Source organism: Dinoponera quadriceps, unplaced genomic scaffold, assembly GCF_001313825.1.
Source record: "Dinoponera quadriceps isolate SergipeBrazil2010 unplaced genomic scaffold, ASM131382v1 scaffold1565, whole genome shotgun sequence".
Classification (NCBI taxonomy): Eukaryota; Metazoa; Arthropoda; class Insecta; order Hymenoptera; family Formicidae; genus Dinoponera; species Dinoponera quadriceps.
Window position 1 is genome coordinate 1449712 of NW_014556124.1, and position 13738 is coordinate 1463449.

General features: G+C 48.7%; 1 protein-coding gene across 7 annotated transcripts in view; it reads left to right on the forward strand.

Annotated features, from left to right (window-relative positions):
* The first annotated feature begins 2551 nt into the window (after nt 1-2551).
* The window catches only part of LOC106746766 (tetraspanin-5), a 126486-nt gene continuing 115299 nt past the window's right edge, over nt 2552-13738 (forward strand). For 4 of the 7 annotated variants that reach the window (XM_014623762.1, XM_014623759.1, XM_014623765.1 and 1 more), the window contains exon 1: nt 2552-3161. In XM_014623762.1, the coding sequence (XP_014479248.1) occupies nt 3072-3161 (90 nt within the window). In that variant the 5' untranslated portion in view covers nt 2552-3071. The remainder of the gene's footprint in view (nt 3162-13738) is intronic. The other 3 variants (XM_014623761.1, XM_014623760.1, XM_014623763.1) reach the window with 1 other exon arrangement.

Here is a 13738-nt window from a genome sequence, read left to right on the forward strand (position 1 = left end):
AAGATAGCACGATATAAGTTAATTTATATCATCGTTAACGCGAGCGATCGCTCTGATGTGAAATTACTCACGTGACGCTTTAAGGACGAATTGTCACGCTACCGTGCGACAATATGAAAAAGCGTGATGTCATGAAACTTTTCGAACGATGAGTGGCGTGTATACACTTAGCAGTGGCGCGCAAATAAAAATTTAATAAGATATGAAGATATAAATAAATAAATGGGATGATAATTTTAATAAAATTATTGCGTACTATATGAGATATAGTCATAGTGAACCAATTAACAGTAATATATTACAACCATAATTTCCCACTCGACCATGTAACTGTTAGATCCCACGCATGTTATACTGCACTTACATTGTTGAGTGAGAAATCATAATATTAATGTAATATTAGTTGGTGCTTATTGGGATCACATGGTGAAAATAGAAAATATTAAGAAATAGATACAAGAAGCTACAACTCCCCGGGAGAATATTTCAATCCGATACGATTTATTTGTAGCAATTTAAACGTCTGCGATGTTTCGGATTTTCGCAGAATATCCCTGAAAGGAACTGAACATCTCGATTTACATCCTTCTCTCTTAAAGATACTCGCTTAGAATACAGAGAGGGGCCAAAATAAATAGAACAAGTCGTCTGTTCTACTTTCATCTAGAATTTTCCGTGATATAAATAATACGTGTCAGAAGAGGACTTTTGAGCATTTATAAATAGTCTTGTTTTCAAGTGTGTTGACGTGGCAATTAGGGAGTCAATTGGATTTTAATTGTATCTCGGTTAAGCCGAGGAGTTTGTATATTTCGAGAAGCGAAAGTGAAGCGTGCACACGATGACGATATTGGAATCGCGTTGTCGTCACGAAGGCGTCGTCAAAACTCTACGGGCGGACATTCTCGCGAATATTATTCCTGTACCCTCGTAAAACGAAAAAGAGTTACCGTTTCGAACTATGCGCGAAATGCCCGAAGAATGACGAGGATGTAGCCTTCTCGCGAGGAAAAGGATCAGATAGCTTCTTCCATCGCGGTAGGAACGACGCAATTACGATGAGTCATGACGAGAATTTCGTTTCATGTTCAAAACATGTGTCCGCTGTAATCTGATAAAAGAAACATTTGGTCTTTTTAGCTGTTCTACTTCAAGAAATTAATACACACATTGAAGCATACGAAACGTACGAGATTCTCACGCTTCAGTGTGCGTAAATTTTTTGAATTGGCATAGCCAACTCAGCGAAAAAGAACAGACCAATTTGATAAACTTCATACAGGAGAGAGAAAAAGAGAGAGAGAGAGAGAAAGGGAGGGAAGGAGGGAGGGAGGGAGAGAGAGAGTAGGTGATGAAAAATTAAGGAAGATCTTAGTGTAGGTGGATCGAAGATCTCAGCAGATCGATCGATCGATCGATCAGTTGGTGGAGTTGCAAGCTCGATGTTCGCAGAGAGGGTCACGTAAGATCGCGTTAGGCGCGAAATCGCAAAAAAGCGCGCACGTGAAAAGGGCGCTAATGGAGACGTAGCTTAAGGGAAGACAGTCGCCGGAGAGAAGGACGTAGCGAATGATGAAGAGAACGAGAAGGGTTCGTGAGAGGAGGGAGGGGAGGGGGAGGAGGAGTGAGGGAGGGAGGGAGGTAGAAGAAGAGACGAAGGGAAAACGAAGAAGGATGACAACGAGTCTGATGAGGGTAGAGCGGAGTGAAGACGGCGAAGGGGAACTCGATGGGAGGACGGGGAGAGCGGGGGTGGAAGGCCACCGAGTGACAGGGAAAGAGCGACGGAGACAGAGCGAATGAGAGGGAACGCGAGGGAGATGCAGGATCGGCTCTGAATTTCCTTTCGCCTGCAGCGAATCTCCGTGTCGGAAATTCCCGTCCGTTCCCCGTTGTCGGGTTTTCTTAACGAATTTAAAACAACCCGCTCACGATTATTTTATGACGAAATTTACGGTTTGAACGTGGCATTTTTTCAATCTACGGCTTCATCGCCAAACGTGCCCTCTTCCGCCGTCTGCATTCCGACAGCGATTAATGGAAATCGCGGCGTTTATCGTCGACAGATACGCTCGGGACTCTTCAGCGGATCCACACTGGTGGATTATTTTCGCGACTTTGCAAGACCGAGGGTCGCCCTTCGCCAATCGTCACGTAATTACATTAATTTACCAGAACACGACGAAGACGCGACAAAGAGAAAAGCCAGATTCAATTTCCGCACGAATCTCAAGACAATCCTTCCGCGAGAGCACGCGCTCTCTCTCTCTCTCTCTCTGTTTATACCTAGAGCCGCTCCTGGAGGAGGGAGAGACATATTAGAGGGGGCTGCCGCCAGGTAGGGGAAGGTAGCCAGACGGGCAGAGGCGGGGGGCACGGAGGGGATCGGGCAAGGGCGAAAGAGAAAGACCGACGGGGCGACGCGCAGGTGGGAGCGCGACGCATCGCACACCGCGGAGGGGAAATAGAGCCCGCGAGAGGAAGGGAGCGAGCACGGGGGTGGCGGAGCGCGCACTGTGCAGTAGAGCGCGGGGGGAGGGGAAGACCGCGGAGACTCACTGGCAGTCTCGTTGATCCGGCTGTGAGCAGTGCGCGCCGTGACGTGACAATGGCGGCAGTCGTAATTGCGGAACGGTGCGTTACTGTGATCAGCTGATTGACCGAGTCCGAGCGAGCGAGCGAGAGAGATTGAGGGAGGGGGAGAGAGCGAGCGAGAGAGAGAAAGAAAGAAAGAGAGAGTGAGGGGGAGAGAGAAAGAACGAGAGAAAGAGCGCGCGGACGTTCCGAAAAAGGAGCCGATCGGGGAAAGAGGCGGCTGGAGGCAAAAGCCCTTCGCGCACGCTGGCCATGTCGTCCTCGTGATCGGCGCCGAAGGTGCTGAAGGTGGCCCCCCTCGTTGTTGTATGTGAAGTATAACCGTATATACCAGCTCCCCCCGCCGGCAACCCCCTTTCTTCCTCCGCTCGCGCCGTGTCTCTCGTCGCAACGCGCGCGTACATCCGCTCTGTGTTGTTTGTGTTGGCCACGTATGCGTGCGGTTTGTACGACCGGTAGATAAATGTCTCTCAGCCATGCCCGCCGTGCGGAAGTACCGGAGGGATACCAGCGAGGTGAGCTGCTGCCTCAAGTACGTGATCTTCGGATTTAACGTCATGTTCTGGGTGAGTACCGGCGTCGGGAGCGGCGTGCGCGAGAGAGAGAGAGTCGCGACGCGCACGGCGGGCCGACGAGTCCCGCGAGATCGCGCGCCTCAGGATAATGTCGCGGGATAATATCGTTGCCTCCCCGTCGTACCTGTGCCCGTTAGCGCGCGCTGGGAGGTGACGAACGTTGCTCGCGAGGAATCTCGGAGGCTACGTGGCAACGGAAGAAGGAAGACGCGGCTCCGAGCGGGGACCCTCCGCAGAAGCTCCCCTCTGAGTCGTCTTACCGAGAGAAAGAGAGATATCTCGATCGTACCTTTTCCGAAATCACGAGGTCGTTATTCGCCCGGAGGTATAGGTCTCTTCTTTGTCGCTGTCAGTGCACACTTCGGGAACTTAAAAGAAACGGGTACACAGGGTGTCGCAGATCAACATGGAGAAATTTCGCGAGGGCGTAGAACGGACTGTCAGACTGTCGACGGAAAAGTCCCCCAACGTTTTGCAAACAGCCACGCAACATTTTGAGTTATTAATCATCGAAGATGGCCATTCAATAATTAATAACTCGACATTTTATCCGATCGTTAGCAAAATAGCGGAGGAGGCTTTTTGTCCGGCTCACAAATCTGAAAAATCAATTTCGCCCACGTTGATCCGGGACCACCCTGTAACCGTGATTTCGTGCAAAGAGAAAAATAGCGCAAGCTATTGCAGCCAGTTGAGTCGTAAAGAACATGCCTAATGCCTCCAGACACCTCGTGGATATTGCCGAGTCAATCCCGAGGTGAATCCTCGAGCGCGTCGTCTCCGGAAGCAAGCATCACGCGTATGTATCGAAATAAAAGGCGACCGTCGTCACCTCCTAAAAGTCGCCGAGATTGGCTCCGTAAAAGTTCCCCGGCGTTAGCGTCCGGATAATGATAGCTTCATTAGCAGTAAACAGTTAAGTGAAAGCTCCGAACGGCTGCGAACGGCTCGGCGAGAGCTTCGGTAAAAGCTTCGCCGGCTCGACCGACGGCACCCTCTATTTCGATTTCGCGGATTTCGCGAAGACATTAACGGCTCGCCGTGTGTGCGCGCGTGTGTACGCATGTGTGCGTGTGAAAAACACAACGTGGGCCGGCAACAATTTCCAGAGGGCCGGCTAAAATTTACGCATCTTCCGGCTCTTTGTTTCGCGCTACAATAGGAGAGGGGGAGTTTATTATCACGACGCGTGCGCGAGCGAGACCTCCTTTGCACTTTCGAATAAAGTGCGCGATGGGATGTTTAGTTTAATAACGATCCCACGCGAAATGAAAATATTTGCCGATTATACCGGCGATATCGTTAGCGCGCGTGTGTCCCGCGATGAAACGCCGGAAACGAGGCGACGCGACGTGTGCCGAGGAGAGAATCTCGACTGTTTCCCGTACTTCCCGGCCCGCACACCGTCGCGCTCCGCAGTGTTCCTTATCTCAACCGATGTCCAACGGAAAAGTCGTCATCGGGCGCGCGATTTATCGATTATGTTTCCCGAGCGCGCCTCGTGCGCGCGCTTTTCCGTCCCGTTCCCGCATCCCCCGGTGGAAATCTCCGTCGGCGGAATGCGATTACGTCCGTCATGTCGGCCGAGGAATTTCCAACCGAGGCGTTGCAGCACCACCGACCGGTGGTTAGACAGATGTCAATTACGATATCTCGTGCCTGCGGCGAGCTATCGAATAATGCAATCTTATTTATCGCGAGGGAGAATCGACCGACTGTGTATCGTGTAATTTGTTCCAACGTCATTTTTTCCGCGCGGTAAAACGTCCGTATGTACGCCGGGAAGGCTGAGAGTAAACGGGGCTTATCGCGCTGTAATTCGGATCTGGAGGCGCGATCGATACGCGAATATAATTCATTCGTGCCTCCGTTTGACACTGAACACGGCTGTTTGACACCCGGCCCAGAAACGACGTCGAACGGGGAGGGGGCTCTTCGACGGACACCCGCGGCGGCGCATTGCGCGTTAATGTTTGAAGCGCGACGTCAAAACAGAGATATCGACTCCGGCCGTCGGTCGAATTGTCACGCGAGAATTTTCGGCTCGAAAGCAACACACACGTCACGCACGCGGGAAAGAGGAATTAATCCGTCCGTGTACACCGTACAACCGAAATTCAATTCGGTTCGGATCCAGTTTTTAGTTGCAAGCAAGGATATCGTAATCTTCTTAGACGACTCCCCTTAAATTGATTTCAAGTAATATCGTACCGATATAAATTCAATCAAGCCAAGACTAAAAACCTACCAAGACTGTGATATTCTTGCTTGTACATATGAGAATGCCTATTCTTCATTTAAGACTGATTTCTTTCCGCGCAGGCAACATTGAATAATACTGCCCAGTTAAACAACTGCTCGAAAAGTGCATGAAATTTCTACGAGGTTGCTGTATGTGGACGATTTTTACTCGTGGGAGTCGCTCTTTTTTTCCCGTGCGCGCACACCGAAGAAATTCTCGACGAACGAACGGCGAGCAGGCCGTCGGTCAGGAGGAAGCTCATAACGGGCTGCCTCTTGCATCTTTTTCGGGGAGGGAACGCCGCGAATGGTCCGCAATGCAGCTCGTGCGCGCCGCGAAGTGTCCCAATTGCGAACACCGCGACGCCATGCGGCGCGCACGTATGCGTTACGGCCTGCATATTGCCCAGTTTGCGGTGCGCATCGGTCGCGCAAATCACCCCGCAGGATCTCCCCCCCTCTCCCCGCGAGGTGAACAACTTCCCCGGGAAAGTATAATTTTTTCCGAAAGAATGTTCTCAAACAACGTGTCTCACCGCGTCTTTTTTCACAGTCGCGCGCGATGCCTCATTAATTTCCGAACAATGCCGACTGCCCTTAACCTTGGAACGGGATGGCGTGCGATCGACACGCGTCAGTGACGCCTCTCGTCGCCGATCTCGCGCTCAGACGAGGCGAAATTCGCGATTAAAGCTTCAGTTTCGGTGAAATTACAGGGGGCGCACGCGGTGCGCCAACGCGACCACGCGTGCTCCTCCTTGAGGCCCGACACACGTCCGAGGCACATTGAGCTGCGCATGACGTTGTTATTCATTTCGAAATAAGTCGATAGACCTTCCCGACTATTGGTGTTACAGGAAATTTTAATTTTCGAACCTCTCTTTTTCAAATAACGGAATGTCGGGGGAGAGTAACACGTCGCGGTCCCCACGTCGCGAAAGATTCGCGCGCGTTTCGATCGCGCGACATTTGCGCGTTTTTGAAGAGGATGGCGGCAAATGAAGGGCTTGATCGCGCGGGCTACCATCGCGTTCTGTCGCCGTTCGTTCCTTTGATTTACGTTCTGCTCGATCGAGCGGCCGCTCTCATAGGATAACGCGGCCGCGCGATAGACGGCGGTAGATCAATTCCGCACGGCCGTTCGCGAGCGTGCCGCCGACGTTGATACAACCGTCGTTTACAAATCGTAATTTTATTTCGCGGCCGCGCGTGTCAGCGGGCGCGACGCGCGTTACCGCGCGCGGATTGATTTACGCGCGAATGGAGTGGACCGGACAATGCGATCTCTTCGACCTCCACACGTCGAACCTGCGAACGAATCCTATTTCTCGCACGTGACGTAAGCCCCGAGCTATGTCGGCGCGACATTAAACCCGATGGATCTACGCGGTTAATTTTCGGAGTCAACAAATTCCGCCGGATCTCGAGGGAAATGTCAAGGCGATGGTTTGCGAAAAATAGTGAGATCGCGATTGACAGTTAAAGTCCATTTCGTTCCTCTGTTTCCTACAAGGGGACAGCAAATTTGCCTGCTTTCAAAAATTTTTTATCCATGACGAAGGTAAATTCCGACCTGGATTTTGTTACTGAAACATAGTTCGGACTTTTGCCTTTCAGAAAGTAATTTCACCTGGCCGCCACCCGTCCACCTTCCCACCTCCCGGCGGGAATGGGAAGTAGCTTTGCGAAATAGATTTTTTTTTAATTCGTTGCCTCACCTCTTTGATCAATTAAGAATAGTAAGAAATAAAAAATTGAGAAAAAAAGCAACGATGAGACATCGTTGCTAAAAATTGTCGAAAGTGACGAGCCCCGTTGTGACAATTAATATTAATGGATCTTTCAATGGTTGTAATTTCAGTGGTTGTAAAGATTGTAATAAATCTTTTCGAAATAGAGTCCCCTTTATACTTAATCGAAACCTCGGTGAAATTTATAGCCTCTGTCGAAATCTAAATCTCCCCGAAGGAGCGCATTGCGACAGTTATCTTCCATTTGACGCGTAAAAAACGCCAGGAAAAAGAAGAACCACTCGTCCACTTGGAGAATTGTTCGCGAGTTTCATTGTTGATAAATGACGGATCGAATCGTTCGATCCGACAGACCCGCTTTTTCTCGCCGCAAACGCTCGCCGATTAATAGCAAGCGCCGAAACTTCACGCGGACGGTGAAAAATACTGGCGTGGGTCGCGCGTCGCCCCAAAAGCACCGAGTGTTCTCGCGGGTTAAAGTAACCGCGCGGTAATGAACTCAGCGCGAGCTTATTTCACCGGGACGGATTAAAGGTATTATTGATTTTCCCCCGGGCTGGCGGACTGGGCTTTTCGCGAAATGTAGCACTAGCCTAGTGATATGTGGGGGTAGGGAGAGTGGAACAGAGAGAGAAAGAGAGAGAGTGAGTATATGTGTGAGTGAGTTCTTCTCACCAAGCACTCCGCGTAATTAAATAGCGGCCCTGCCACGAAAGGCTGCGTACACTGTGAGATCTATTTCGTGACTCGCCGACGAAATGATAAAAATCATATTAATTGCGCCGATGACGGTTTAATTATCAAAGAAAACCGACTTATACACACATTTAAGACGAACATGTGTACTCGATATCGCCCCGATAGTCCATTAAGACCGTTAATTGTCGGAAGGTTAATTGCCGGAACGTTAACGCACGGTTCTACGCGGAAAGGAAATATATATATGGGAGGCGGCTGGGCGAAAATCCGCGAAATCACGTTTCCCCCCAGCCGCCTTGTGCTAATAAAAGTCGCAACTTCGCCGTGCGATATTCTTTCGACGAACTTGCAAACATTCGGCCAGGCGATAAGTTTCGTAGTTCGGAAGTCGTGGCGAGTTAACCTCGCGACTACCGGCGTTCCTCCTCGGTCTATATACCAAGTGCGTCGAAAGAGAGAAAAAGAAGAAAAGAGATGGAGAGACGACAAAAGAAGAGGGAGATAGAGAAAAAGAGAGGGAGAATTCTAGGAGGAAACGCGCGCGCACGCGTTTCGCGAAACATCCTCATCTCGCTGCTCTTCTCTCTCTCTCCCTCTCTCTCTCACCACCGACTTACGGTCGGCGCCGTAAAATTTTTATGCGCCGCTGAAAAATAATAACGACCGTCGCGCAAATAATTTCATCGCGGAGGCGAAAGTTTTTCCGCGGTGCTGCGGCGGTTTTCCTCGAGCGAGGGAAGAGAGAGAGAGAGAGAGAGAGAGAGAGAGAGGATCCGCGTGTAAAGTTGCGCCGGGCAAAATGAAATATCCGCGCGAAACATTTATGGCCGCCTGGACGAGAGAGCGAGCATCTCTCCGAGATGGATCATTCGCGATTCCGTAACAAACTCATAACGCGATTTTCCCCTCCGTCTTCCTCGCTTTGAGTCGCGGGCGGAAACGTTTTTCCCGCGTCCCTATCTGAAGCTCGGCGTTGCCGCCGCCGTTGTTCGAGCCGTCTCTCTCTCTCTCTCTCTCTCTCGCCTCGTCGCGCGATTTGCATCGCCAATCGACATCGTCGCGATTCCACATCGATGCAGTTATTGCGCTTATCGTTGCTTGCGCAGCTGGTCCGGTTCTACGCTCGTCGTGGTTCTCGCGAATTAGCGGCCGCCGCGCCGATAACTGCCACGCCAGACCGTTTGTTTTCGTACGACAAAGGAAGAGAGGAGGATTGTGCAAATACGTCCGCGTCCTCTGCGATCGTTCGAAGGAAATCGCCACGCAAATAACCACGTTGTGCCTCAGACACGGGTTATTAAAGAGCTGATAAACGGATAAATAAATTCCCTTTTTCTCTCTCTCTCTTTCGTGTCTCAGCCAGCCGGAGAATCGCTACATGCACGTATCTGGGATTGTTTAAACGTCTGGCGCACGCGAAGGTCCGCGAAGAAATCCGACCGGCCAGGATCGGCATATCTCACGAACCCGAATCCGTTCACCGCGCCTTTCTGCATGGCTGCCCTCGAACAGATGATTGGCCTTGCCGGCCGACGATGACTCCGAACCGGGCGCTACACTCCCGCTTTTACACGTCACTCCCTCTCCCCGTGCGTGTGAACGGCCGCGCTCGTGCATGCGTGCGTGTCCCGTGTGATTTTCCGTGGGTGCCCAACCGACACAGCGCCGAGAGAGACCGCGCCGATACTGTTCTTCGCGAAAACGTCAACCCGCCTGGCTGTCGACCTCACGTGTATCTCGTGTCGCGTTGTGTGACTTTGAATAACGCGATAAAGCTACACCGTTATATTTCCGCAAAGATTTACGATACGATACGAATATATACACGTATTCGCGTAACGCGAACACCGCGCGCGGAAGAAGATCGATGATATATTATAAAGTGCAAGAGGACACCATAAATATAATTCCCGCGGGGGGAATTCTCGAATATTTTTACCCTCCCGACGCCGTGAAATGCGTATTTTTACTTTCCCGAGGATTCACGATGTAATCGCAGTCGCGTCGGTCGATCTCGTTGTTACACTGAAATGTGGGGGAATTGGTAACTTCTTCGCAAATGTGTAATATTGCCGGATGAATTGAAAATATATACGGGGATATTATTGATATAATCGCGACACGTCTCTCCGTCTTCTCGTCGAATTCCGAGTACCGTCGAGCTTCATTAAAAATTCGCTAGCTCCGTCCCTGTCAACTCTCCCTCCCCTTGCCGCCGTTCCTCCCCCCCCCCTCATCGTCCACCGTGGCCGTCGGCGGTGTTTGAGGAATCTCATTACAAAAGTTGCTCGTACAACCGGTTTGTAACCAGTGCAACCGGCCACCATGCCACGGAGTTTGCGCAGGGATATGGGCGCGACTCCTCATTCGGCACGTCTTCTTACCCGGCAAGATAGACTTCCGGTAATTGGACGGACGGAGGACGTACGCGTTCGTAAAGCATCCACAAGGATTTTCAGGACGACGATGACGTTGGTCGATTCGCCGATCCGACTCCGGCTGCGGTCGGATGACACTATCGAGTGATTCAACTCGTTTTGCGGTTTCACGCGAGAGACCACATGTACGTATGTGTGTATGTCGGTGGATTTTTCGGTATGATATTTCCTCGTCGGTAGATTGGAGGAAATGGCGTAAACGAATCGAAGACTGCTGAGTTTCGTTTACGAGCGCTCGGAAACGCTTACGTTGCTCGCAAGTCCGGGGTGATTTTTGGATTATACTGAGGCTTTATCTCATTTTTAAATGGACTTAGAAAGCATAAGAGAGGTGCTCGCCTCTCATCTAAATTCTAGCGAGGGAAAGCAAATTATGAAAATTATAAAAGTAAATAAATGTAACTAATATATTACAACCCATATTTCACAATAAAAGCTACATGTTCTGTAATTAGAAAAACTCAATGACAAAATATACTTTGTAAAAAATGAATGTGACGAGAATTTATCGATTTCATCAGCAGACGTCAGTGCCTGCATTGCCTGCGATGTATGTTTTTATATGGCGTATTTGGGTTATGCACACAGAGAAAAAGGTTTCTTTGGATTTAATATACGTGTTTGTTTGATTCATTTCATATAGATAACACAATTTAATATCAATTATTGTTTTATTTGAACGAGAATGTTGTTGTTTTACTGGAATAAATAATATCATTTCATAGGAAAACAAGTATTTACAGAGAATAATATTTGATTTTCATTAAAAGAAAAAATTTATTCTATTATGTATTAAATATTGTCCCACTCGGAAACGAAAAAGTTTTTTCATGTTTTTCTAACGTAATGTTATTTCTTTCAAATAATTTATTACTTGCGACAATCCTGAAAAAAAATGCGTATCTACCGTTCAAGAAATGTTATATCCACTGAACAGATTGCATTGACGTTTGCGCAACAATATATTACGTTGATACAGTTTTAATGACCATATCGCAATCGTTGAATTAACTGATGACTCGCTGCAAGAATTACATAATTTATTTAGTGGAGTAAACGTTGCGCTTGAAAAAATTGTGTTCACTTTTTAAAATTTTTCCTACGTCTGCAAATCCAAATATTTCTCCGTTGCGAGTTAATAATCGAAAGATTCGGAATTATACCGATTTATCTACTTTCCTGACCAAACGCAGATTAATGAATTAATCCGGATACGCTTGAATAAAGTCTGCGTTAAATCTGCCGCGCTATCGTTAAAATTGCCTGCGCGCGCCGCAGCCGGGAATCGAAAATTACCGTCGTTGAAGGCCACTTCGGCAGACGAGGACGCTGTAATTCGCGGCAGAATTCAGGGCAGAGCTTCTATTCGCGATTTCATGGGTCAAATAGTCCCGAAAGTGCAGCCAGTTCCGAGCGCTGCCTCTGCTTCAGGGGCCGGGGCTTTCCGCGAGTGTGCATCATCGCGCACACCCCGGCATTCTGCGGAAGCGGTTCACAGTCGAAAAAAGATCGGGAACGAATTTCGAAGCGGAGCGAATGAGCGGCCGGAGCCAATGCCAAAGTGCGCGACGAAGTCTTACGGCAGGTAGCGAGGGATAAGATAATGGCATTCGGCGGAATGTGCGATGCATTGAGGCGGAACGGCGCCGATGGTGGTGGTTCGTGCACTTTGTCGAAATCGCGAACATCAAAGGCCACCGGTCGCGCTGCGCACAAAGGTGCAGCACATACGATCGCGTCGGCATGCATCCGGAATAGTTCGCGGTGCGGGCGGCGCGAATGCAAAGCGATTCGTCCCGGTTATTCCCGGTATTATGTTAATGTTAAGCGGACGGTCTCAAAGGGCGACGAAGAGAGCCGCCGGGATGTGTGACGCGGGTGGACCGACAGTTCGTCCCGTCGTCCCGACGAAATTGTGTCAAGTCGAGCGCGACGCGAGCGAATCGGAAGCTCCCGATAGCAATCCTGTAATTAACGTGAAAAACAATTAAAATTAATTTCCGGTACGATTCTTGAAAAAAGAAAAAAGCGATTAGGACTCGCTGCCGCCGAAGATCGGGCAATATCGATTTTCATCGGTCTCGTTGTCACTTTCTACATCTTGTGAGTGTTGTTTTGGATGTTTTTTTATTTTATTTTATACATATTTTATATAATATAATATTTCATATATATACTTTATGCGTGCGAATAATTTATACAGGATGCCGGATGTAAGGCGAACAAATATTTTGATTGTGCGAGAATCGAAGTTTGATCCTCTGAAACGAAAATGAAAAAGACTTGGTTCAATTCTACGAATAAATTACAGCTGTTGCACCTACACTGATAAAAGGATCTGGTAATAAATACTAAAATTTGGATATTTGCCTATTAAATATTTGATCACTGCAACCAAATAATTGAGATCCGTACTGTATATGCGGTACTATACTTCCGTATAATGTATATTTAGTATATATACATCATTTAGTACGGTACTGCATTATTTGATTGCAGTAATCAGATATTTGGTTGGCAAATGTTTACCAAATTTTAGTACCAAATTGTTTTTTTCAACGTAGCGACAGACATCAGTATATTGAGCCTCGGACTTCGAGCCTTGAACTTGTTGCTAGATACAACAGCTGTCATATACTCGTAGATTAGGTCATTAAGAACAAAAAATTCTCTCACCATTTCGCAAATAGCCGTAAAAATGTTTAAATTATTAATCAAAGGAGCATCGATGTATCTTCAATAATAATTAATAGCTCAAAATTTTGCGTGGCTCTTTGCGAAATAGTAGAGGACTTTTTTGTTCACATCGACCTAAGCTATATGACAGGCGAAACGGCTTGCGTTAGACACTGTATAAAGTCGTATAATTATAGAAATATTATGTAAGCCGCTAAATTAATATTCAGCCGCGGTATCGTCATAAAATAAAATGGTCTGGCGCGCGGTTGCATAAAAATTAAGAAGTTCGCCGCACACGACGATTACCCGCCCCGTCCGGTGTAACTTTGATAAAGAATCCACCGAAGTTGCAGACATAGAGCGAGGGCGCCCAGCGAGGTGTGGCGAAGGGTTGGGGAATAGGGGAAGGGGAGAGCGGGAAGTAGACGCTTAACAAGCGGCTACTCGGGGAACAATTTTAAGAATTAAACTTCTCCGTGACTCCACAAGCCGATCTCCGCAATCCTCGGCGGGACGGAGAACGCGCTGGTGGGCGGCTCCTCTTTGTAATCTTATCACACCGGTGTAACGTGAGCGCGCGTTACATCGCTGACGCCGAGATTATTAAAACGAACTCCCGGGTTTTAACTCCGGAGCCGCCGCCGCCGCCGTCCCCGTCCTCCGTTACTTCCAAAGTCCGACGAGAACTTTAACAGGTGGGCGATACGCTGCTCCGTCGGCGGCTCTTACACGAACGCCCCTTCATCCCCCCCCCCCCCCC